The sequence below is a fragment of the Squalius cephalus genome (genome assembly GCF_949319135.1).
Source record: "Squalius cephalus genome assembly, chromosome: 17".
Lineage (NCBI taxonomy): Eukaryota > Metazoa > Chordata > Actinopteri > Cypriniformes > Leuciscidae > Squalius > Squalius cephalus.
The window spans coordinates 20825787-20853503 of NC_137138.1; the positions used below are offsets into that span (position 1 = coordinate 20825787).

The following is a 27717-nucleotide window of genomic DNA, read 5'->3' on the forward strand; positions in this document are numbered from 1 at the left end:
TTTTTTTTTTATTTTTTTTAAGAAATGATTCCTTTTATTCTTCAAGGATGCATTGCTTTAATCAAAAGTGACAGGTTTCACAAAAATATTAAGCAGCACAACTGTTTTCAACATTGATAATGATAAGAAATGTTTCTTGAGCAGCAAATCAGCATATTAGAATGGTTTCTGAAGGATCATGTGACACTGAAGACTGGAGTAATGATGCTGAAAATTCAGCTTTGCTTTTACAGGAATAAATAACATTTAAAAAAGATATATTAAAACAGAAAACAGATATTTTAAATTGTAATAATAGTTTTTTAACCGTATTTTTTATCAAATAAATTCAGCCTTTGTTAGCATAATATTCGCTCAAGAAAATAAACTATATTTACGAGTATTAAAAAAGGCACCAAAACCATTAGACACTGATGCTGAATTTCTGAATCTACTTTTTTGATCTGTGAGATGTTTAAATTGTAAAAAAATTGACCAGTATGAATTGTTTAGCATCTGAAAGATAAAAAAAAAAAATTCAAACCAAACTATAGGCTAAATTAAAATATATATGGGATGGTGTGAAGGAATTTACTGGTTTCATTTGAAACAGTTTTGTTTAGAAATGTTAATAATGTATAGGCTCTTGACGTCAGACCTGACTGGTTAAATCCTTATTTGAAAGCGCAACACAGGCTAACTGGAAAAACGTACCTGTGGCAACATTTTTGCAATACGCAAAATACGTACCAATACTTATATCACTTCCGTTTTCCAACAGAAATGAACACCAGTGGCAGTAAAACACTTTTAATCGTTTTCATATTGAAAATATTTCATATTTCACCATTATGATTACAGGGGCAGATTATGGATTAATAAAGACTTGTTTAATAAAGACATAATGTTATGTTATGACCTCAGAACACTTTTTACCATAGTGCATGATTTGTAAACGAATACATTTTGGAGATTGGATCACTTAAACCGCTCCATATGTTCGGCTTTTCCGACGTACTAAGCTTGCTCGGTAGCTCAGCTGGTACAGCATTGTATACTTGTGATGCGGAAAGCTCGAGTATGAATCCTGTGAAAGACGAGTCACGATAAAAGAGCTCAAAAACAAGCTAAAATGACATGGTTACAATTTCATTTTTATGTCATATGTTGGTTTTGTTAACACTATCGGGTAGGTTTAGGGTTTAGAGTGGATGTATGTTATTTTAAAGGGGTGGTATAATGCCCTTTTGACAAGATGTAAAATAAGTCTCTGATGTCCCCAGAGTGTGTATGTGAAGTTTTAGCTCAAAATACCCCACATATATTTTTATATAGCATGTTAAAAATTTTAACTTTTTGAGGGTGAGGAAAAACCCACCGTTTTTGTGTCAGTCCCTGCAAATGAGCTGCTGCTCCCAGCACAGGGGGCGGAGCTACAACAGCTTGTGTCCTGAAAATTTCAATTCCTTTTATGTTCAAACTGGAGTCATACAAAGATAAAGAGACTCAAGAAGAAGTGACAACATGTAGACAACATTTCTGAATGGTTAGTTGATGAATTTATGTAGCTTATGTGTAGTTATCTTCTAGTCATTGATTAGCATATTCTGTCATGATAATCTATAAATCACGTTCCTGGGGGCGGGGTTTATGTAAATTTTAGGGTTGGTGATGTCACTAACCCGGGAGGAATGTTGTGTAGTCCCTACCAGCTGTTTGTTGTAGTCCTTAAAAAGCAATTTCTTTAAAAGCAAATATCTCCCTTTGCTTTGAACTTTGAGCATTGTAACTTTGCAGACGTTGTTTATACTCACACAGCAACATTACACACTAACTAAAGTTAGAAAAGTGAAATCATAATCAACCACCCCTTTAAAACGCATTAAGCTTTTAGCGGCACTCACCAGGCATTTCAATTCAGAACTGCGGTGGCACATACAAATGCCAACGTATTAAAACGTTGCCATATTCACGTTCATCTGTTCTGGAAAAAACTAAACATGCTTTTAGCGCCACTCACTGGACATATCACTTTTGAAATTGTCGCAGAACATGGACGACACGACAAATTCATGCGTTTTGCAAAAATGTTGCCACAGATACGTTTTTCCAATGAGCCTGGGCTTAAACCTCTCTGCTGACAAATCTCTGCTCATCTGGTGGTAAATATTTTAACAGTTAAAGTTGAGATCAAAAATGACTTTTGTTTTTGAAGGGTACAAAGCAATCCTCTTTATGCTTTGATATTTACCCTCAAGTCTAAAACTAAAAACAATTTGCTGAGCTTCAAAGAAGATCTGAACCATGCTAATGGACCCTCCTCCAGCCTTTCCCAAGTAATCAATGCCTTGCCCATGATCTTTTATAAGTTTTGAATTATTATAGACAAGGACCCCTGGTGCATCATACCGCTTTGTTTCCTCTCACACTGATTCGTACCACATGTCTTCCAGCGGCAAGACAGAGATGGAGGATAAGAGTTAGCATCCACAGGACCTCCTGCCCTCCAACTTCTCATCTCGGACATCTCTTTTTGCCACGTCAAACGCAGATAAAAGTCTGGCCTCCTAGTGGGTTTAAAGCTGAAAAGATGAGTTATGTAGCTTCGGACAATTTGTTCGCAAATGAAACCTCTTCAGTGTAGCTTTGAATGCAGAGCTAATTAAAAAAATAGCAAGAGTGTAGAATTTAAAAATGGGCTAAAATTAAAAGCACACTACAAAAGGTGCAATCATTTTTCAAATTACTCCTCAGATGACAACACCTCATTTCACCCTTTCCCCCTTCTGTGACCCGTCAAGAAAAGCGAAAGGTCAGAAGTTTTACAGACGTCTAACCACATCCATCTGGACTGACGCTGCCATATCCAATGATATATGAATGGACACTATAGACTTCACCTGAAGAGTATGGACAATTCAGCATCGCAGACACAGCGAGGGGCTTTCCTGCCTGTCTGTCTGCATTTCTCTCTTTAGATTGTCTTGTCACCCTTCACACTCTTTCAAACGGTTTCTTCATGTTTGTGAATGAGTGATGCACCACAATGATTCTGAGATGCAATGTGCAAAATGTTCTTTAATCCAATCATACAGTAGAGCTAAGATCACACAACACAAAACACACTCAAATCATACCTGATTCGCCCTGAGGACAGATACACTGCTGACCTGTAAGAGAATAAATTAAAAACACATGCTCTACTGAGCATCCATGCAGGAAACAGGAGGCAAGTCAAATCTAATTCACACTACGCTTGTTATAGGGTCAATGATGTGATGCTTATTTTAATTGATTCAAAAATACATTAAAAAATACATGACTTGAATACACATTTTTATGTTTTTAATTTCTGTATTAAAATTATTTTTTGCAAAAAAGTTAAACATAGAGTGATTACTTTTAAGTATCTTCTGTTAAACAAAATAAAAAAAGAAGTAAAATTCATCCTGTTTAAAAGTTTTCACCCCCCACCCCCCACCCCACCCACTCCTCAGTGTGAAAAGATGGATCTCAAAATCATATAGTCACTGCTGGAAAGAGTTCAAATGCAAAAGATGCTGGAAAACTGAACTTTTGCAGGAATTGGAGGATTTTTCTGAAGAACTTTGGGCAGTTTAACTGCTCAGGACAAACAAGGGACTCAAGATCAACCATCACAAAAAAACAAAAAAAACCGTCGTGGATCATTCAGGTAACGACACAGTATTCAGAATCAATATGTAAACTTTTGAATGGGGTAATTTTATAAATTCAGCTATATTTTTGTCCTGTGGACTATATGTAAACATCTTTTATGTAAAATATCTTATTCAGGACAGCACTAAATAAACTTATTTTGATAAAATAATTAACATTTTGCAGATTCTGCAAGGTGTAAACTCTTGAGCAAGGACTGTGCATATATATATTTGAGATGTTACATATATTCTTATATAAAATGTTATGATTACATTTTACAATTAGCTTCCATTTGTTAACATTAGATAACTACATATAGTTAACATAACCTTAACAATGAAAAACAATTCTAAATATTTTAAATATCAAACTGAAGAAAAAGCCTCATTTACAGAATAAAAAAAAAACTGTTTGGCATAACATTTGTATTATTATTTTCTTTTTTTTAACACAACTACTTCACCTTTATTACTTTTTATATTGTATACTATATTACATTTTAGTTATTAAATTAAAACTTTGCCTGAAAATGGTATAAAAGTTTATCAAAACCATATGAAACCAACAAAATTTCAAAGTGGTTTAAATAAGGTTTTTCTTCTTTATCATGGACACTATCCAACCACTCCAGTTTAGTCAGAAAGAAATTTCCTGCTTTTTCATAAAGTATGTGTTTTGGTTGTTTATTTAAGGATTGTGCCTTGTTTACACTCACCATCAATATCTTAGGGGTATGTTGGCTTCCATTGCGCAGTTAAACGTTTAACCTTCTCAGTGAGGGTTTATGGTGGATATGTGCGGGAAGGGCGCATATGGCGATAGTTATTTGTTTTCTTTCTTTCTCTCAATCCTCTGATGGGCAGAAAGCCACTGTGTTAATGTTTATTCTGCCTGAGTTCTCTTAACTAAGAAAACATTTGGGCTGTGGCTGCTGCGGGTGTGGAAGTCTATAATGAGGGACAGACGCATGCAGGATAGCGAAGACTGAGGCTGTCCGACAGGATTTGTTGTGTCTGTTGCTTTCTAACGCGTCCTAAACACAGAGTGAAAATCCATTACAGTGAAGGTCAGTTGCATATGCATGCACCATAAATCCTGAGCCACTGCTTTCCAAATCCTAAGCCCATCCCGCCCTCTCAAGAAAGACCAATCATCTGCAGTAGATCTTGAGGTAACCTCCCGACCGCCTCTTTGGTTTAGGCCGAGCCCTGAGTGCCCAGTCAGACGTCCCTTTGGGGGCTGTGTTCGAAAACCACTGCCGTTTCACCAGTTCCAAACCTACGGTAATCCACAGCTATTAGAGACCCATTAGACACGGAGGAAATGCTTCCCATAATTGTGCTGTACTTCCCAGCCCGACTCCACCAGCCTCATTCCCCTCTGTAATCATAATGAATGAGCGCTAATTAATGAGCGCTAGCAGAGCGCGCAGCTGCTGAAAAGCCCACTCAGTAATGAAATTGTGTTTATTCCCCACCACAACTGTCTTATTTAGATCGTTTGCGACTAAAGACGGAAACTGGACACGTGTTGTGTATAAACAAATGTAAACTCAGTGGACATGGACCTTAAAGTCTTTGTGGAGTAATCAGCAGAGGTAATGATTCAAAGAGAGTGCTGCTAAATGCTTTGGTTTAACTGGGCATGCTGGACTTCTCTCTGTTCCCCAGGCTGTAGGAAGGCTGGGGTCAGAGGGTTCAGTGCCCTGATTTGAGGCAGGACAGGAGCCAAACCTTGACCCACAAAGTGCCACTGATGCCACTAAAAACAATTCAGCTAAACCTAACTTAGGCACTTTAAATCTAGGAATGCTGTAGAAAAGAAATTACAGTTTTCCTCAGTTTTTTTCCATAATAATAAATAATATTTTTTTTATTTTAATATACTTTAAAATATCATTTATTTCTGTAATGCAAAGCTGAATTTTCAACATTATTACTCCAATTTTCGGAGTCACATGATCCTCCAGAAATCATTCTATGCTGATTTATTATCAATGTTGGAAACAGTTGTGCTGCTTAATATTTTTTTTTATAACCTGTGAAACTTTTTTCAGGATTCTTTGATGAATATTTAGCTTTTTCTATTTACTTTTACATTTTTTATCAAATAAATGCAGGCTTTATGAGCATAAAAGACTTTTGTTTAACTATATTAAAAATAATATTAAAAAGAGTAATGTTTCCAAACTTTTGACTGGTACTTTATGTATATAGCTAACAAATATATAGCTGACATATAGGTAACAGTTAACATAACCTAACAATGAAAAGAAAGAAAAAATCTAAATAATTATTAATTTTAGTTCATTCCAACTTTTACTAATACATTATTCAAATCAAGAGTTAATATTGGTAATATTATTTCATGGAGCTGAGCTAACATGAACAATGATCAGTTGTAATGCATTGATTATATAGGCCTATTTCATACAGACATTCATAATATTTTTATATGATAATAAATGTAATTAAATATATGACATATTTGAGTTTGGCTTAAAACCATGAAAATGAAAAGCACTGTTCTGTCTTTTGTAATTTTTCAACCAGAAAAAAAGCTTCAGTCTATGCCCCAGCTGTACAGCATCACTATTTATGTGTCAGTATTATCCAGGAAGCACTGTGGTTAAAAGAAAAAAAGATTCACAAAGACTCTAAAGCTTAAAGACCAAAGTGCCACAAAGCCTCAAAGAGAGAATTACGCAAGATGTGAATTAAACGCGGCCCTAGGAACGTTATGTAAACTGACATTCTCGAAAGGTTACATCTTCCAAGGCCATTGGGGAAGCAGAGCACAACAGATGGGCAATAGATCTAGTTAGATTCATAAAATGATGATCTGATTTTCACTCTTAAATAGAACAAGCAAAATTAGCACTGAGTTCATATTCAATGCTACCAACATGCATTCAAAAACAGTTCACTGATGCTGCCTAATGGATAACAGGTGTTTCTCATTTAAAACATGTGCACTTTGGGGGGAAATATCATGAATTAAATTTACTATCGGGAAATGAGAAACAAATAGCTTCTTAAAATGACTTAATGACATCATCATGTTTGAAGGTATTTTGGGACATTTAGAGTGATTAAAACTCTCTAATTATTTTTATTTGTGCAGTTAGGGTCATTTGTTTTGCTTGGAGATTTAGAGTGAGAATGTGTGAGAGAGAGAGAGATACTTTAATGGGTCGCCTCTAGCAATGCAGTGATGGTGCAGCAGGTGCTGTGCTGCACTCCTGCAGTGAATAAACATCACGCTGGGCAGGGCGTTGATCTATTGGCCATGCCAGGACTTTATACCAGAGCTGGCCAGTTGCAGCTGTCCAAAGCAGCAAATGGCCCACATTCCAGACATACTGCGGTTGGTAGGTTTGTCTTTCGTCATGCAGGTGGAGGGCCACATTCCTCCTCAGGAAAGGAACTTCGGAAAAGGTCAGGGCCATTTACTCCCTTCCGAAAATCACTCTTCTGTGCCAACACACTCTCATGGCAATGCGTAACTATTTTACATTTTTGTGAATTGTTGGCTATTTCATGTGATATCGTAATATCCCATGCATACGTTTTCGGCTTACAGTCTTTTCTTCCCTATTGTGATTTTTTCTTCCCTATTGTATATTCAAGTGAAATGGCTTCTTGAACAAGAAAAATGACTTGATTTTGTCCATTGGGAATTGATTGGATGGTTGTGGTTTGCTATTGGTCGAGCTCATGTGAGTGACAGGTTGTCCTGCCCTTGTGCTAGAAAACACGTCATCAGAGACGAGACCAGATGTAAATGCTCTCCGAAACGCATTTGAGGCTGATTTAAATCACTCAAACCACTTCAGGAGGTGGTTTGAGACATATTCCACATGAAACTAGCCAAGTATAAATTAATCTCCTCCCAAAATGGTAAAAAAAATAATAAAAAAATGAACATGCTATAGGCTACCAGCTCCCGATAGCCACATATGACAGTGCTACTGCAACATTCATCGCCACAGATATGACCTGCCGCAGATGAGGAGCCTATCTCCTCAGCAAGCCGACGGGCAAACTGCCACAAAATAATCTAAAAGTTCACCGTCGCATCCTGAAGGCTCAACACACAATCAATTAAACAACAGATTTATATTTTTTACAGAGACACATTTATGTGGTCAAGTGTAAATGGAAGAGATTTAACATAAAGATAGCTATCTGATCAGTAAAAACGCATGAAGTGACCGGAAGTAAACAGGCCCATAGACGCTAAATGAAGCTCCAGGATATCGGACATGCATTCACCAAATAAATATGTGCTAAATAACTGTTGATTGGCCTGAACCAGCATAGTCCTTACAAAAAATGGTGACCCATGGGTTATGCATAATAACAGGAACATTTGAAGGACGATTTGAAGTCTGACAGTAATTGTCTTGAAATTGATTGTTGAAGGCAGTGAATTTGTTACAAAAGTGGTGCTTTGATGGTTGTAGCGGCGGTGCTGTAAAGTGGATGAAATTAGAGACAGCTTTCTGTATAGGGTTTTTAGTGTGCTGACAGTCTCACTTAGGGGTTTTCAAACTTTATTATGCCAAGGACCCTTAAATAAGATGATCCTGTTGCAAAGGATTCCCTTCTTAAATATAAAGACATACACGTACAAAAGAAAATAATAAGCAGTTGGACTGTCAGCAGAAATATCAGACTGTCAGCATAGACTCTGTTTCTACACTCATTCGCTTTAAAACACATTCATTTAAGATATTAATGATATTAATAAGATAATAATAAGAATTATTAATAAGAATAAGATATTAATAAAAAAATCAATAGTCAACCTCACTAACTGAATATTCAACAGCCCACCCCAATTCCTATCAAACAAAAATAGCTCTAACCTTTGTAAAATATAGAAATAAAAAGAAAGTTGATCAAGCCCCTAACTCTACTGCTAAAATATGATTAGTTGATAAAATGTTGATCTAGGAAGTTAGGAACATGTGGTACTTGAGTAAATCATGCTAGGCATGTGAAGTGTATGAGGAGACCATCCCAAGATCACTATAGCTTCTATAAAAATCACCAAACCTTCTCATAGGCAATGATCACACTGCCAAGCTGGACTATGATGCTATTTTCTTCTAGAATCAAAATGTTTTCCTGTTATCACAGTAAAGCTGCTTTGAAACAATCTGTATTGTAAAAAGCGCTATATAAATAAAGGTGACTTGACCTGACTATTTGTGTATCCAATCTATCTAAATCTGATCTAAATAATATGTTGTGTATCACAACTGTTCAGATCCGATTTGTGTGTCCCGTGGCACTTTCGTTTTCCGGAATATCTGCATTGGTTTCTATGGCAATGACGTTTATGTTGAGGCTCTAGTGACCCTCCATTCACCCTTACAGTCTTGACAGAGGATCAGCTAAAGAGAAGTCAATCAAACTCCAACCAAACCAGCTGTCACTGCCTCTAACTGGCAGCATAATGATGTGAAAGTCTGCTAAAACTCAAAAACTGAGACTGAAACATATGAGAGCTTTCACACAGCTGTCACTGCTTGGACTTAATCACATTCACCCAAATCACAAATTGTGTAGGTGTTACCAGGCCGTGTTTGACTACTACATATTCAAAGCTAATTTAAGTGTCCTGTCTGCAGCCATGTTCCATAAGCCTGGACTGTCCCTGCATCTATCACAAATACTAGGTCCTTTTCCACATCAGTTTGACATACTCCTCACATCAGGGGTGCTGACACCGGACCGGCCTCTATCAGCGGGGTGGCGTAACCAGACCATTCATCTAAGCCATCACTCACAGGGTGACAATTCTTCTCTTCTACACTGCGTCTTTAACCCATGCATTTCTGGGCTCAGCTTACAGACGCTTTTGCTCTTAAACTGGAATCAAATTCTTTACCATGAAACCTAAAGTAGACACATGCAAAAACTCCAGCAAAACACTTTCCATTGATGTTTTTTTAAATGTTGCAATGACTTATGAAACACTGAGTTCCAGTTTAGATGTGTAATGCAGCAGTATTAGTCTTTCTAATATTGAATTGTCTTCGTTGGCTGCATGCAATAACAAAGTGCCACCAGTGTAGTCTGATTCATGAACAAATGACTGGTATGCGTCGGTCCTCTTCATGAATCAGTACAAATTGTCAAACTTTCACTGAATGAACCCACTGAATCTGTCAGATCAGTAACTGAATCAACATATTCAAGTTATCATGACATTCAGTGACAGAATATTTTAATAAAACACTTAAATACATTTCATACACTATGATTCAAATACTGTGAATTATTAATAAAGTTTTTTTTCTATTTGAATATACAGTAGTGGCCAAAAGTAATGTCCGGCCTAGGAAAATTGACATGCTTACCTTTTTTTCAAATACTATAAAAAATGTGTTAGCATATTGTGTAGTTGTGCTTGGAGTACATTTTTTATTTGTGATAAATCAATGAAACATGCCAAATGGAGCGGAACATTTTTGGCAAGGCTGCCATTTAAGAAATTCTGAAGACATGCAAAAACAAGAGATAACCAACAAAATATTAATAACTGATTATGTTGTAGTCAATTTATGCTTTTCCATGTGAGTTTCTTGTCTGTTTTTTTTTTAATAATTAATAATAATTTTGTCAGATAAAAACCTTAACCAAGTTTAGTGTTTTGATGGTTTAACCGAAAACAAACATCCATCTAATCACTTCTGCCTACAACTGTTTTTAAAATGTAATTTATTCCTGTGACATCAAAGCTGAATTTTCAGCATCATTGCTCCAGTCTTCAGTGTCACATGATCCTTCAGAAATCATTCTAATATGCTGATTTGCTGCTCAAGAAACATTTCTTATAATTTTCAATGTTGAAAACAGTTGTTCTGCTTATTTTTTTGTGGAAGACATGATATATTGTTTTCAGGATTCTATTCTTGAAAGAATAGAAAGTTTAGAAAGTTTACAAAATAAAGGCCTTTACTGTCACTTTAGATCAATTGAATGCTCCCCTTGCTAAATAAAAGTATTTAGTTAATGAAGATTTGACAGATGAACTCATGGCTTGATTGAGCTCTTGTCGTTTGAAAAGTGATACGATTTTTCAGTTTTAGGGACGTCGCCATATTTGATATACTTTGGTCACTGCTGATATGGATACTGGTAAGAGAATACGGGATTGACTCCCATTGCACGTTTATACAGACAGAATAAAAGACGCTACTACAAGCTGCTGTTTGAACGGCACTATTTCGAGACTCACACCTGTAAGTAAATGCGGTTGTCAATCCCAAAAACTGGCAGTGTGAACGTAGCCAAACTGAATAAAAAAAGTAACCAAATCAAATCAAGTAATTTAATCAAATTGGGAAATCTAACGATACCCAGTCCTTCTGTACTTTCTTAAAGTCAAAATTGACCCTATTTCCTTTCTTAATACATGTTCCTGGTTGTTTTGTGGATGATACATCTGTACATTTTCCATAAAAAAAAACAATCTTTCATAAACATAGCCTAATAAGTTGCTCTGCCTAAAATCAATTTCCTTTTTAGCTGATGTCAATTACCTGTAATATGGAGACCACTCCGTTCTAGGATCTGGTATGAATGTTTTCTGGTCAAAATTTCTCAACCTTTAAATATGGCATTTACTCTAAAGCCTATAAATAATTATGTCAAATAACTTAATGTGAAGCAGACTCAAAAAGTTACGAATCTCAGATAATTTGAGCTGAATTGCATATTAAAGACAGAAGCCTTTAAAACATTCAAGTGATGTCAGTCCATCTTGTATGGGGTTCAGAGCAGGTGTGTATTGTAAAAAGAAACACATTGACAACGGATCAATGAGTGTCAATAACCCTGACCTGATCTTCAAAGGTGGACCAGATCTGCGAACAAAGAGTGATACCTGATGTTAACTGTCCAACAATAAATGCACAGGAAGGATTCGGTTCTACTGGGTTTACTTTTACAACCTGTACTCCCAGTCTTTCCTCATTAACTGAATGGAGTAACGACAATAACATATGTAGGCCAGAAGCCCTGTCAGTCTCCTGAGCCCTTTCCTCCTGTATCTCTGCTGTGCACAGATCTCACACTCTTTCCATTAGAAGCGAAGGAGGGAAGACGCCACTCCAGAAAGCTTAAATCTCGATGCGTGGTAATGAGAAACACAGGTCTGAAGTCTGGACCATATTTCATCAGAAGTGCTGTGCTACTGGTGTACACCTGCACTGCCCGTGATCTCTGAGGCTCTGGGAAAGGCGGGTGCTAAGTATCTGTTTAGATTAATAGTTAATACAAGCCTTCAAACATTTCACAGAGGTCGGTCATCTTAACAGGCTCTTAAAAACAAGAAGTAATAATAAAAAGACAGCGGAGCAACACTTATGGGGCTTCGCTCGGTTCTCATGCACCAAGCAAACACTGAGGATATGTATACTCAAAATCTACCAAAACCAGGGGTCTCTGACCTTTTTCAGACTGTTAAGCCTGAAAAAAGTACTTGCCATATAAATGTATTTACATACTTTGTTGTGATGCTTACATTGCAAAGGCACTAAAATAATCATTAATAAGTCATCCATTTTACAACGTCTATGGCCCGAGGCGCTAGGATAAATAGCATCCCCGTAACTATTAAACATTTGGCTGAACTTTAGCTTTGTAACTTTAGGTAATGATAAAATGACCAAAATATTGAACACTGTCAGAAAAAAAGGTACAAAAGCTGTCACTGGGACAATACCCTTCAAAAGGGTTCTAATATGTACCATGTAGGTACTAATATGTACACTTTTGGTACCAATATGTACCTTTGAGGGACTAATATGCACTCTTTAGGTACAAAGGTGTACCTTTTGAAAAGGTACCGCCACAGTGACAGCTTTTGTACCTTTTTTCTGAGAGTGAAGGGCCAGTTCACCCAAAATTGAAAATTCTGTCATCAATTACTCAGCCTCACCCATAAGACTTTTGTTTATCTTAGGAATAAAAATAAAGATCTTTTTGATGAAATCTGAGTGATTTCTGTACCTCCATAGACAGCTACACAACTACCACTTTGATGCATCAAAAAGTTCATAAAGAGATTGTAAAATTAATCCATATGAATCGAGCGGTTTAGTCTAAATTTTCTGAAGAGACTCGATTGATTTATATGATGAACAGATTGAATTTAGGCTTTTATTCACATATAAACATTAATCAGCGAACACATCAGTTGTGGTATACAGAAGCTCAAGCATGTTCGCTTGACGTGCGAGAAACAATGAGGTTCATTCTGGTGTTAAAGCTTCAACAAGAACCAACAAAGTTCATTCTCGTGTTACGCAGCACGTTTGAGCTTCAGCAAGAACCAATGAGGTTTGTTCTCAGGCGTCAAGCAAGTTCGGTTGAGCTTCTGTTTATCATATATATATATATATATATATATATATATATATATATATATACAATGGATCTCTTTTTGTGTGACATTATTTAATTTTACAACTTTTCAATGCCATGAACTTCAGAGTTCCATGATATAAGTGATGCAGATCAGATACGGTTAACTGAACTTTAGCGTCCACTGTAGTGAAATAAAACAAGGCTCAGTAAACTCAATGAAGATTCACTGGAATTACTATAATCACATTAGCAGATGGCTAAATTAAATGCTCCCGGTCTTGGATGAACATTAATATAAATCCAAGCCAAACTGAGACAGATGTATTACTAAGTGGAGGAGACAGAATAATCAAAAGTGAAAGAAGTTTCAGTAGGAATCATTTCCTGGGCAGTGGATTAACTGTAAACAGACAGTTTGTGTGTATAGTTGCAGATGAGTCACTATCTAGATTGTCTGGTGAGTAATGTGTGATTGTGTGCATGCTGACAGGAACAGATGTGCTACTGAGTGAATGGCAAGAATTGATGTCAAACTGTGCAAAGCAGAAACACCTGAAGGCTCACTGAAACCGGGGCACACATAAAGATAAAAACAACACTGTATTTTCATAACCATTCCTCTATGGCCTGTCAATAAACAGCATGATACCTGAGCCTGCTGAGCAAAGAAAAGCAGTAGACCAAGACTATTTGTAATATTTTTTACAGAATGATATGCATGTTACGCACATTGTAGATAAAGCATTATTCTTTAACCAACATACAGTCATTTTTTATCACATCTTTATCATCATTTTACATTTTTATCATCTGGTGTTTTTAGGTTGCAAAACTGTTAATATTGTTAACATTTTTAATTGTTACGATCTGGATAATATAGATAATATACTGTAATAAATGTACAAAATAATATAATTTAATTTAATACATTTCTAATGAAAAAAAGTATCATATAATAATAAAATAAAATAAAATGTCTATTCTGAGAGCAGAAAGAACGTAATTGCACCCCAGTGATGCATGTTGTTTCGATGATGTCACATTTTTTTAGTTGTGGTCTGACCTTTAGTTGACTTTGTGTGGTCTGTGTCCAAGCTGACAGGGGAGCCGTCGGTCTAGATAACAGTCGAAGGTCTCACTAACTCGAGCTATCCTGGTTTAACACGTAGTAAACATTACTCCCTTAACATTGTTATACTTAATCTGTTGATTTCCATCACTCATTTAAAATACTCATTCCAAGGCAAAACACAAAACCAGACTCACATTGTTTAGGCAAACCTCTAATCCAGCCCAACACTTCAATGACCTCTCAGACACGGGATGTTCCTCTGTAAACCAGACTCAACATTTTTAGCGTTCAACAAAAGACGTACAAGAAAGGGAAAAACAAATAGAGGGTATTTATTCCAGCTCATTTAATTCATCTTGTTGTTCCACTATAGAACAGCATAAACAAACAGAGTAAAACGATGACCAGCACTTACATTTTCTAAATAGGCGGGAGAAACAGACCCACCTCTGTTCTCGAACACATACTAACATTCTCACCACGGCATGAACGCTAGGGGGACGTCCGGAAGTTTGTTTTTCTCTGTGAAGGATGAGAGGGATTTCAAGGTCTGTGATGCGAGTCACCAAAATGTCTACATAGACACATGCACAACACTACCTGAAGAGACACCCTTAACAAGCACATTCTGCATTTGAATCTCTAAACACAATCAATACCAAGAGATCAAACTGAAACCACAATGTCGGATCCAAATTGTGTCTCTCATATGTGTGGGGGAAAAAATAAATAAATAAAAAAGAATTATCAATGCCAAGTTTAACTGAGGTAATACAGACATTTTTTGGCCAGTGCCTAGGAACTTTGCACTCTAAAACTATACATATAGGTCACTATTGTTTTTGTTTGTTTGTGTTGTTGGTTGTTTTTAAAGAAATACTTTTATTTAGCAAGGGCGTATTAAATTGATCAAAAAATTATATTTCAAATTGATGCTGTTATTTTGAACTTTCTATTCACAGAATCCTGATAAAAATGATGACACATGAACACAGTTTCCACAAAAATATTAAGCAGCACAACTGTTTTTTAACACAAATAATAAGAAATGTTTCTTGAGCAGCAAATCAGCATATTAGAATGATTTCTGAAGGATCATGTGACACTGAAGACAGGAGTAATGATGCTGAAAATTCAGCTTTACCAACACAGGAATAAATTAGATTTTAAAAATAATAAAAAATTAGATTTTTAAAATAGAAAACAGTGATTTTAAATTGTAACAATCCACAATATTGCCGTTTTGACTATTTTTGATCCAATTAATACAGCCCTGGTGAGCATAATAATAGACTTCTTCCATTTTCATTAAAAAAAAAATGAAAACCATAAATGTTTAAACAGTACTGCTTATTGGATTTTTGTTCACACTTTAGATTAGGGTCCAATGCTCACTATTAACTAACTATTAACTACGACTTTTGCCTCAATAAACTCCTTATTACTGCTTATTAATAGTTAGTAAGGTAGTTGTTAAGTTCAGGTATTGGGTAGGATTAGAGATGTAGAATATGGTCATGCAGAATAAGGCATTAATATGTGCTTTATAAGTACTAATAAACCGCCAATATGCTAAAAATATACATGCTAATAAACAACTAGTTAATAGTGAGAATTGGACCCTAAACTAAAGTATTACCGAATTTTTATTAATTTATCTTGAGATGCCACAATGCAGTTTAACACTTAAACACGTTATTTGTCTAATAGAATGTTTGAAATGTACTTTACAACTGTGTGTAATCAACAGTTGTGGTCCAAAACAGGATCATGTTTATTTGACACAGCTGAAGCTCACTAGCAGCAGACAAAGTCTGACTTAGACTATCAGAGGGATGCCAGACGTTCAGTATACAACCCCCACCACCAAGTGCTAGAGGCCTACACATTCACTCAGACTCAAAAAACACAAACACAAACCGGCCTGCCAGAGCCAACACACACATATAAACAAGCTGTATACGCTTAATAGAAAATACAGGAAAAACTTTCCCAACAAGAGTCTGTTTATCCTGGGAGAATTTATCATAAATTTCAACAGGTCAGCCCAGTACACTTATAAAATATAGAGTGTGTTTTTCCTCCAGTGAAGAAAAGTAAAAATATAAATGACATCTGTTGAATTGCTCTTCAATAGAGTCTGGTTGAAGGAGGAAGGCAAAGCATCTTATCTCTCAGTCAATCAAAACAGGCTGCAATAACACACACAATTAGGAGATTACCATCATCCCAAATCCAACAACTGCACGCAACTTGGACTTAGTCTGCAAAATAGTCTTCACACGGATTTGAATTCTTTCTCTTCAGATAACTGAATGCAGCTGCACTAAGGCCATGTCTCGCTGATGCTTGTTTATCAGACGTCCCAGAATGAATCAGTACAGCAGTGCACAGAACTTAGAGAGCATGGAGAGTCACTGGAGCTCCACATGTAGTGTTATGAAGCTGCCTATTTCATTCAAACTCTACTACAGCAGCTTTTTAACCTTTTTGACTCAAAGGCCCCCCATGGTATTTCTGTTGTAATAATGGCAAAGCTGCTTGTTTTCAAAAAAAAAAAAATATTAACAGAAACTGGGATTGTCAATATCCCAAATTAATTAACCTCAATTCTGTTTGTCATTACAGAAATGTCAAGAACTGTTTGTTTGTTAATAAATTGAGTTGTTATGGGGGAAATAATAAAAGGAATCTTCAGTTCACATCTTGATTTGGTACTTTTTTGCATTTTAGTCAAGTTTAACTGTTTCCCCTAGCCTGGCTCCGCCCTACTTCCGCTCAATTTTCTTTTTCCTTCAGTACTCCGTCTGAGTTTGCAGTATATTCTTGGATTTTCTCCGGCCAATTTTTGGGCGGTCCAATCAAGGAAAAGAGGGAGTGGCTGAGAACGATGACGTTGAGGTGCGCTAGTTTGAGTTGTCGACATACGTCTCGACCAAACGTTAGCGATTGGTTATGGCAGATCCAGAGTGGCTCTGGGCAGATCAAATAGTTTTAAACTTAAACAGAGTACCCGCCTTCAAGGAAGTTAACGCTTGTCAATGGAGAGTGGCCAGACTCTCTGTACAAATAAAATGTATGAGAGTCTGGTAGGACCAGGCTATGTTTGCCCGGTATTGACAATTTTTTTTGCCTTACCGTGTTTTCACTGTTATATGGTAGGGGGCGCTATTACACATCTTCTGAAAGAGTACAGAATCTCCTGATCAAAACACTTGCGAAGATGAAGCAGAAACAAGCGATAGCATATGCAGGCAGATGTATGTGTAAAATAACACGATCATCAGCATTAAACAGCATATAAATCAAACCCTAATGTTACTGAATGAAATGTCGACCCAGGACGAGCTATAGGACTGTACAAGCTTTGGGGATGTTGATAGACGTGATCTATTCCATCTATGAGTTGATCATCTTTCTGAATCTGATCTGGATGTAGTCTTTGACAGAAACACGTTTTTCTCATCTTTTTGCTCAAAATGTTGCTTTTGTATTAAACTTACCCACATTCAAGTGTTGATAAAAAAACTAATGCATTAAGCTAGAATAAATGTATTTATTTGTATTTACACGTATTACGTGTTCAGTCTATAGGAGCGTAGTGTTTCTTTACATAGTGACATCGCCCACTACTGGCTTGGCATGAATAATACTGCGTTTTTAGTCGTGCTCGCGGGTCAATGTGAACGGGGAACGTTTTGACAACGTTGTCCTCTGTACGAGAAACTTTTCAAAATGACAAAGGAAAAACGTTCCTTTTTTCGCTACATCATTGTCGTGTAAACGTAGGCTACCCTTATTTTACATTTGTAATCATTTTCCTGCGACCTAGATGTTTGCTGAGGCTCCCTGGTTGAAAACCATAAGCTTTGTGCTTGCTAAGGCTAGTACTATAGCTCACACAGCATAAAAATGTTTGTAATTTTGATGGTAAAAAACGGTAAAGTTGCTTGATTGATAACTGGGAATGATGAGGAACCATTACTGTCTTTTCATGGTTTTACATTAAATTAAGCAACATCTGAACTAAACAGTCCGATTCTTTTTCCTTTTTTTAATCACGCAAGACCAGTTTCCAGAAAACCCCGAGGTGAAAACGATGTAAAACAAACCTCACAGCTTGACAGTAAAAAACGTTTCAGGAAAATGGCAAGATCTCCCCCTGGCACTGAAAAAAGTGCAACCCTGTTCAAAATCCCAGTCTAGGAAACAAGGCTCCACAGCTCCAAGTTTCTGCCGTGGACCATGCAACCCAAAAGTACAGTTAGGGGAGAAGTTTAAAATGTGAAAAGACATGGCACGCTGCCACACAGATGGGGGATACAACAGAGGGAGAAAATAAATTCTCTGGCTCGCTGGAGGCATTTGGGAGATTTGCAATTAAGATTAGGCCTGACGATGCTAGGACAAGGACCAGGCTCCTTTAGTACACACAATTATGCAAACAGACAGCATGATGTGCGGCATGTGTGACTAAACCGGCGACGGGTCCCCATTGAAAGATCAAGAATAACTGGGAGGAAATGGGATATGTGAATGAGATAATAAAGAATGGTTCAGTGGAGAGACTAGAGTAAATAAAGATAAATTCTCTCTTCTGTCTCTCTGTGTCCAATACAAATTTTCCCTAACCATTTCTCTGATTTGATTCAGAATCATTAAGGTACATTTCATTGTCCAGTTTGCTTTTATATTGATCTATCTGAAAGAAATTCTCTCTCTGCTGCTGTAAAATATACATGGCAGAATTTAAAAATTAAAATGAATAATCTTTCAATTTATTTTTAAAGAACCAGCTCAAAAGAGTTATTTATTTTGTGAATAGGACTACTCTGCTTTTGATTCACTAAAATAACCGGATCATAAGAGTAATTTGTTTATGAATCTGACAACACTTTTTAATCGTATTCAAAACAGACTTCGCTCTCACAATCACAACTCTGATAAAAACGCTTGTACATGATATGACATGAAGATAAATGAATGATGATAGAATCCAGTAAGCTGTTATGAGAACACTGAATTACTGGCTTACTTATATTTCAGAGAGCCTGAGAATTGGCTCTGTTCTGCCAACTGCAAGTGCTTAACGAGCATTTTAACACTTGTTTAACAAATTAGGAGACGAATTAAAACAGCAACAGCCCTGCCAACTCTTCCGTGCATGCAGACCGAAACAAACAAACAGCTGAGCCAAGATCTGATGAGTAAAAACTCTTAACCACTGAAAAAAAAGAAAAAAAAAAGGTCTTCACAGGCATGAAATTCAGGACTGCACCACAGAGAGAACACAGCGCTCTTATCATTTCTAAATTGACATCCTCTTTGAGATTAAACAGAAAAGATAAGGTTGATTACTTTTGACAAAGCAGAAAAACATTGAATGAGCTTTCATGGCAGTTTTCAAATAGTTACAAAAGCACCCTGGTGTTATTTTACTGTAATTGGAGATTTTTTAAATCATGGATTGAGCAAGGAGGTATAAATGTTCTCCAAATGTATAAAATCTTGTGAGGTGTGAGATGACGGCGAGAGTCTTCCATATGATCAACAAATCACCTATTTTTTCTTATTATCAGACCTAACATGCCATAATTGCTTCCATATCTCCTCTCTATTTTCAGTGGGCACATGGCCTCACATTTCATTCAAATGAAACTGGGAAATATTGCAGCCAAACAGGGAGGGAGTTTTTACAGTGATGTTGAGAGTATGGCAAAATGCCCTCCCACAAACTACAGACAGATGCTTTTAATAAGCCGAGAGTACAGAACCTATACCGCTATTGCCTTTATTTTCTATTTATTTAGCTAGATCCTGATGGAGATACATTCTGACTACCTATTTCGCAAAACCAAGCAGCTACAGACTCATGTAAATAAAAAGTAATAAGAAAAGTTTGTGCCACATAATATGTGCACGTAGGCTGCACTTAAAGAATAGTTCGTCATTTACCCACCCTTGTGTAGCTTCAAATCTGTATGGCTTTCTTTCTTCTGTGAAACATTAAAGAATATATTTTGAAGAATGTGGTAACCAAATTATTTGGTTACTACTGATTTCCATTATATGGGCAAAAAAAAAAGAGGCGATTTTTCAAAATATCTTCTTTTATGTTCGACAGAAGAAAGTTTTCAGAACCATATGAGTTTGGGTAAATTATGACAGAATTTTCATTTTTGGGCGAACTGTCCTTTCAAAATAGTTTCTGCATTGTTATTTTGGAGTCACCTTGACAAAGCAATGCGATATGTGTGCTGGAGATTCAATTGCTAAAGTTGGCCAGTCGGTTCTGGCGAGAAATATTTATTAATTTTCCAGAGCATCTCCTCGTATTCTCAGCAAAGTAACCTTCTAACACGGTGTGAAGAAACACGTAAGCACCCAGGGTGCATCGAAAGGGCTAGATTTTCACGTTAACTCGCTTCATGCTTACTTTAATCAACGTGAAGGTATAGCATATGACTACACTTATGCACAGAGGGGAAAGCTTAATGTAGATCAGACATGAAAAAGTTCAAAACCAACACAGAGGCCAACAGATAATCTGTACCCCTCCATCTCACCCACAGCGAAACCCTTACAGCCCTAGACAGCTTTTGGAGGAAGCATTAAAGCTTACAGCCGTCTCAATGGGTAGGCCAATAAAACAAGGGCGGATTACATTCTTAAGAGGCACGTTTATCCAAGCACGTCGCGCTGTTTCCAGAACAACCTCCCAACCTGGGAGAGGAGACTAGGTGTCCGGATCCGTGACGGGTTAGGATCTACATTGCCCTCAGGTTCAGAGTATACGGTCACGCAGTTATGTGAAACATGCAGATATTTCCTGCTGTAGATTTTCACAGTCATGCTCGGATTTTGGCTTTAAAATAATGTATTTGTCTGTAGCGACAATAGCAGTGGTTTTCAGAGCACTGGCCAGTATAGCTTCAGGCTTAATTGTGAAAAGTAAAAAAACATAGATGTATTATTGAACTCAGTCATGAATGTGGTATCTCTAGAGACAATGAATGCAAACATCTGTATTCTGGTGATATGGCTGTGTCACAACATGTAGAGTAGGGCACTTTAAAATGACGATTTTTCGTTCTTAAGACGACAGGACAAAAAACAAAACAGTAATAATAATTATGACAAGGAAATATGAAGAAAATTAATGTTGAATACTTTGAATGAATGCTTTCAGCTGTTAACCACAGAAAGAGGAGGGTTAAACCAAAAAGAGGAGGGTTTTAAAACTCATAAAAACAAAACAAAATTGTATTTTACAAGATATAGTAAATAAAGAAAACTTTACCAAAAGTATCTAGAAGACATTATAATTTATTGTTAAAATGTTATAACATTGCTAAAGACCATACTGTTGTATTCTCTATTACTGGTAGCAGCACTGTAAAAAGTGATCAGCTGACAACTTAAAAAAGGGTGAGGAAACCTGTGGCCTTAAAATAATGAATTAACTAAACTTCATGCATAATTGAAAAAAATAAGTTGTGGATTTATCGAGTTGGCAAAACTTAATTTTTTCAATTAGGCTACGCATGAAGTTTACTTAGCCTACTTAATAATTTTAAGGCAATGGGTTTCCTTACTTTTTCACTGATCACTTTTTTACAGTAGCTAGAATGAATTCAACCGTCTTTGGGAAGTGTCTGCGCGGCTAGTTGTTTCAATATCTCATTCATCTTTGAGCTCTGAGTGACCAGTGTCGTCATTTCAGGTTGAGAGGAAAGTCTGAGTGGATTCAGCTTTGACAAGGCCTGAGTCAATTAATTGCTTTGTTGAGCTCATTATGGTCCACAGGTAGTCCTTTTGTGTCTATAGTTCAAGTGTTTTTTTCTGATGTTTGCCATGAAAGGAAGCCCATTAAAGGCAAAGGAAGGAACAGCAAATTGCACAGATGCATGACTCAGGTTTACCATTCAGCTCAAGAAAACATTTCGATTCACCAAAAGCACCTTTAGTCTTTAATTGGAGATGGGAAGTGCAACATAAGTGAGAAAGACAAAAGGTCTATTCACTGTAGAAAACCTATAAGAAACAAGACTTACTTCCTGGCCACTTCAATTGTATTCTTCATGCATGTTTGGTCCCCAACCATGAATAATAACAACTAAAGAGAATAATATTATATCACAGTAAATAACATGATTAAATGTCAGTGTTATACTAGCAGTGGGCCTGTAAATTATAGACATCCTTATAACATTAACGTTAAACAAATGCCATCAACTATAGTTTGTGAGCCAATAAAAGCTCCCATGAGCATCATAAAAACGGGCTTTTTTAATAGAATTGACCTCACTATTTTGGTGTAAACTGGTAAAGATGTACATAATCAAATCAAAACTATTAAACATCAGTATTTTTATATTAATATCATTACATAATGTGATTTAAAACGTCACTGTGAAGGACAAATGTAATGTGATGGCCCACATTAAAAAGAGCCCACTATGATTCTGGCTAGTTGCAGCTCCTTTAGCGTAAGTATATGGACTTGTTTTCTGTTACATCATTCTCCAGGTGTAAATCATACACCTGACAATGATTGCTTAGAAAAGTAATAGAACATCTCTTGGGTTTAACACTACTGATGGTTGCCTTACCAAGCATCTCTTAAAAGAGCATCACAGAAGTATCAAGTGTCTGATGAATAATGTTATTGGGATCTACATGTATCAGAGGCCAGCTAGTAAGAGCTGTGAGAGTAAACCTCACTCCTCTGGCCTCAAGAGGCGCGCTAGCGACTGACACTAGATGCTTTGGCCTCCCGTGCCGGTTCGAATCCCGCTCAGAGCAGTGAAGTACAGCCGGAGGGGTTACATACACAAAACTTAACATGGAGAGAAGGTTCCTCCAAAGATATCTTAAAACATATGTCTGCCATAGGCAATGTTGGGGGTAACGCATTACAAGTAACGTGAGTTATGTAATCGTGTGCTTTTCAAGTAACTAGTGAAGTAATGCATCGCTTTTAAATTTACAACAAAATTTCAGAGCTACATTTTCAAAAAAGAAACGCAAGTTACTATGTTTTTCCATTTATAGACTGGCACCTCTCCTGTCCTCATGTTGAGTGAAATCATGAGTAAGTGCAGAGGCGTTGTGTGCGCTGTGTGAACATGAATTGTTACCGTAGTTTACTCATCACATGAGCAAAAACAGATTCAGTATTCCTCAATATGATTCAAAACACTGAAATGCAAACTAGGAATATTCTGCAAACCTGCAATGCAGATATTCGTTATGTATTTAATCTCATTTTATTAACAAATGTCTTTGCTGCTGACCTTCGATGATCCAATTCAACCATAATAATCAGCAAAAATGACTTTAGTTAAACATCACATTTGTGTTTCTTTTTGTTGTTGTTTTTATTGTTGAAGAAAGAGTGTTGGAGGTTTGTTTGAGCTGCACCCTCTATTGTACAGGTGTGAATTTGCATTTCCTTCAGCCTGAGGCTTATTTCACTTTTTGTGTGAAAGGGCCTTTACATTTGGCAAAAATAGAACTTAATAGAAAAAATAGAAGGGGGGGGGGGGGGGGGGGGGTGTTATTCAAAAACAAATAAGCAAGCCCAGTCCAGGGGCCTCCTTTATAAAACTGTGCGTAGGAATCTTACTAAAAGTGTACGTGCGCCCGAAAGCCAAAAATGGCGTACGCAAAAAAATATTCAGACTTATAAAACTGTGCGTAGGAATCTTACTAAAAGTGTACGTGCGCCCGAAAGCCAAAAATGGCGTACGCAAAAAAATATTCAGACTTATAAAACCGTGCGTACGCCAGAACCTGCGCAGAATTCACTTTATAAATCCCAGTCAGCGGAAGATTGTGCGTACATGCGTCTCCACCTGAAATAACCATATATGGAGCTTACAACGCCTAGTTTTACTATGCAGATCCTCATCTACATATCATTTGCATATGATTATTCATCCACGTGATAACTTAAACGTTATCACGTGGATGAATAATCATATGCAAATGATATAAACGGTACAAGAAACATTACATTAATACAAATCAAGTAGTTGTCTATCCTTGCCTTGTTTTTGAATAGCCTACATAAATCAAATAGTGTAAAATACATTTTCTCAATCTTTTCCACTTGCCGAATTGTATTTTTAATTGATTTATATTTTTAATGGAAACAGATAGGCCTTGGGCATTATTTGCACGAAACTATTTTCTCAGACAATCTGGTATTATCATGATAAGCAATTATCTCTGTGGTTAAAACATTAAAGCACGCCACAGGAAAAGTGTTCAAAAAACAATCGCATCCACAACAAATATTTCTAATGATTGAATTTAAAAAAATGTTGTAACTTCAGTAATGATTTCATGTTTAAGTGTTTAACTCCATTAATTTGAATGGCATATTTAATATAAATGTTTATATCTAGTATTTTATTTATTTAAACTTATTTGCGTCAGTTTCACTAAACGGCTCAACACGCTCGCTGCCGCGGACATTTAAGAAGGAATGGATATTTGCTTCAAGTGACAGGCTTGGTGATTGAAATTGTATTTGTATAATCTTTCTGTATAGGTTTAATTTTCTTTAGATTTTCTGTATAAAAGTGACCAAAAATACATTTAACTCCAGCTCACCATCGGTGTCGCCAAAGTGCTCCATCTCCAAAACGTTCGTACGCATGGGTCAGAGTTTGCGTGCAGGTGCGCAAATTTTCCCGTCAAGTTTTTCTTTATAAATCCCACCTTTTGCGCAGGAACTGGCGTACGCATGTTTTCAGCCCCGTTTTGTGCGTACGCAAGCTTTATAAATGAGGCCCCAGGTAAGAAAAGGTAATACAGGTACATAGAAACTAAAACAAGTCTCTTACAGACAATTGAAGATATGAGATACTGTCCTTTTTAAAGTTATCAGAGTTCACTGATCTTACAAGACGACTTTTGATGTATTTCCCGTTCTTCCTTCTGTTCTTAAGGCTTTTGTGCTCTTTGATATTTCAATATCAGGGATAAACTGAATTTATAATATGCTCTTTGCTCATGGCAAAGTTAAGCATGGAAAGAGAACAGAGTGCATGATAAGGTTGTATGAATAGATATGAAACCAGTCCTTGGGAAAAGAATTCAGAGAAAAAAAAAAGATAAAAGAGCTTTAAAGTTGAGTTGAGCTTAAATAAAAATGTAGTGTCCAATGGGACTAAAAGTTCAATTACACCCACATTTTAGCAACAACATCAGAGGGTATAAGGGGGGCCCTCTTTTGGTACAGGCACCACTACCATGAAATCTTCATAGGTTAGTAAATTTCTCCATAATTCCACAATGCCCTGGGAGAGTACGTCTCTTTAACAGTGCTGGTGTAAACCTGTCATTTTCTTTCATGCAACAGTCAAATTTCCAATGACTAAAACATGAAAACAGAGCAAGAAATTCATGCAAGGTTAAGTATCCTCTGTCTCTCCTCTACTTTGCACCGATAGCTGGTAATGAATTTTAATGTCTCGTAGCTGAGCTTACAAAATAAATCTGTGGCATCCACTGGCCTCTGTGGACAGAGGAGCGCCACTCATCTTTATAACTTCCACATGTGAGTTATTTAATTCAGCATGAAGTATATAAGCTGTGGTTCTGCCTGTGGTCACACCGAAAAGTCAGAACACTGTCACTTATCCACGCTGTAAAATGCTTTTTTTCATCATTACAACATCTCTGCATCCATCTATTTAACCTGCCACAATAATGTCTGCTACTCCGTCTCAATTACATGAGTTTTCAGAGTTTGAACTTGATTTTCTTTTTTAGTAATTCAATTCATACTGCAGGTTATAACGTTGGCACCATTTAACTTTACAGCAGCAATTAAACTTAAGTTAACAGTGTAAATTGCAATGGTGAGATGAAACAGTGACTAATTCCATCATTCCAAGAGCTTGATTGGAACAATTCTTTCAAAATACATACACAATGTTTTGGTGGGATAAAGTTCAACTGAAGACAGATGAATAAGACAAGTCCCTATTGAGCTGAACACTCTTATCAACATGCTAGCAGGAAGTCACCTGTCATGTCACCTGAACCAATTAAAGGCATTGTTCAGATTTTGAGATAAAAATAGAGCGAAGATGGCTCAGTAGTTTTAGAGAAAGAAAGATAAACAAAACTTAAAAAGTATCTCTGGCACATGCAGCAGAACAAACCTGGAGGACACGAGCACTCTTGCGCCGCTTCTCGAGCTGTGCGGATTTTCGACACCCCCTCTTTGAGTCTCTGAGAAAACAGATGTATATGACATACATTTACACATTAGTCATTTAAAATAACACTGTATGGGGGTGAAATCCATAGAAAAAAACAGAAAAAGTACACTGTAAAAATTATTTTCATGATTTATCAAAAAAAAAACATTTTTATCAAATCAACTTAAGATGAGATAAGATCATTTATGTGGGTCAGATAACATAATATTTTGAGTTTCTGTTGATTAAACCACTCCTTCATTGTATTAACTAAATGTTTTTTTTTTCATTTCAATTAACTTAAAGGCAACCAGGTTACTTACTAAATTAAATTAATTTTTTAAGTTAAACCAACAATATTTTGGTTTAAATTGACAGATTTTATTTAATCTTATAAGACAAAGCAACGCGTAATTCAAAATAGCCTATGGGGAAAACACATGAGACAAATCTAAACGTTTATAGTATGAACAGCTATTCTCTAATTAATTTCACTTTTAGTCGCATAATAATGTGTTCTAAACACATAATGCAATATAAAACCAAACTGAAAGCCAGATAAATTGCCTCATTTTCATTCAATGTTCATAAAAGTAGGCAAGAATGTTTTTTTAAAAGTCGCCTCACTCACCTCTTGCACAAGTTTCTCTATGGCATCCCAAAGAGTCGCGTGCGCATCCAATGTCGCGTGCACAGGTTGAATCACAGACAGTCTCTCCATCTCCAGAAGCTCAACTTTACGCTCAAGATGAGAAGTTTTGACGTTCATAAACAGACAAACTGCCACCGAAGACGCCGACAGCATAAAACATACGAGGGTTGTTAAGCAGTGAAATATCTGTGATGTGTGATGTCCATTGCCTTTTGATGTCTTTGACACATCTTTTGAATCCCCAGTTGAAACCATTTTTGGCATTATGGTTATCTGACAAAATAGTATCCTTGTTCTTGAATCCTTTTTTGAAACACGAGTAGCTCTTTATTTCAGTAAAGTGGAGTTTGTGGCTTCTGCGTAACTGCGGCTGACAGGAGACGCGACGATGTGACGCACACTAGAAGAGAGCGTGTACTACTGAGAGTCTGCTGCGCGAGACGAGCTGATGGTCGCGCGCTTCTCTCCGTCTCGAGCGCAGGTTAAGTTGTTTCCCTCTGAAGTGTCTCTCTCTAGTCAGCCCCTTCCTCGCTGCTCAACTACCGTAAACAAATCAATGTAAACGACAGTTGTGCGAATTGCGTGTGCGCGCAAGTGTCTTCTCCCCTCCCAGACCCAAAGGTCAAAAGCCAAAACAAAAGATTGACGGTGGGTTTTGAGAGTAGGTTTTCTATTCTTTTACTATGCAAGTATGTGATTCAAGTTTCAGTTTCCAATAGTTTCAGTAACACA

The 27717-nt window shown here is 36.7% G+C and overlaps 1 protein-coding gene across 1 annotated transcript in view; it reads right to left on the minus strand.

The window, feature by feature from the left end:
- col23a1b (collagen type XXIII alpha 1 chain b) overlaps positions 1-27555 on the minus strand; it is a 91356-nt gene extending 63801 nt beyond the window's left edge. The window contains 2 exon segments of the mRNA XM_079847497.1: positions 26295-26364; positions 26965-27555. Coding sequence (XP_079703623.1) covers positions 26295-26364; positions 26965-27249 — 355 coding nt within the window. The 5' untranslated portion in view covers positions 27250-27555.
- Positions 27556-27717: the final 162 nt, after the last annotated feature.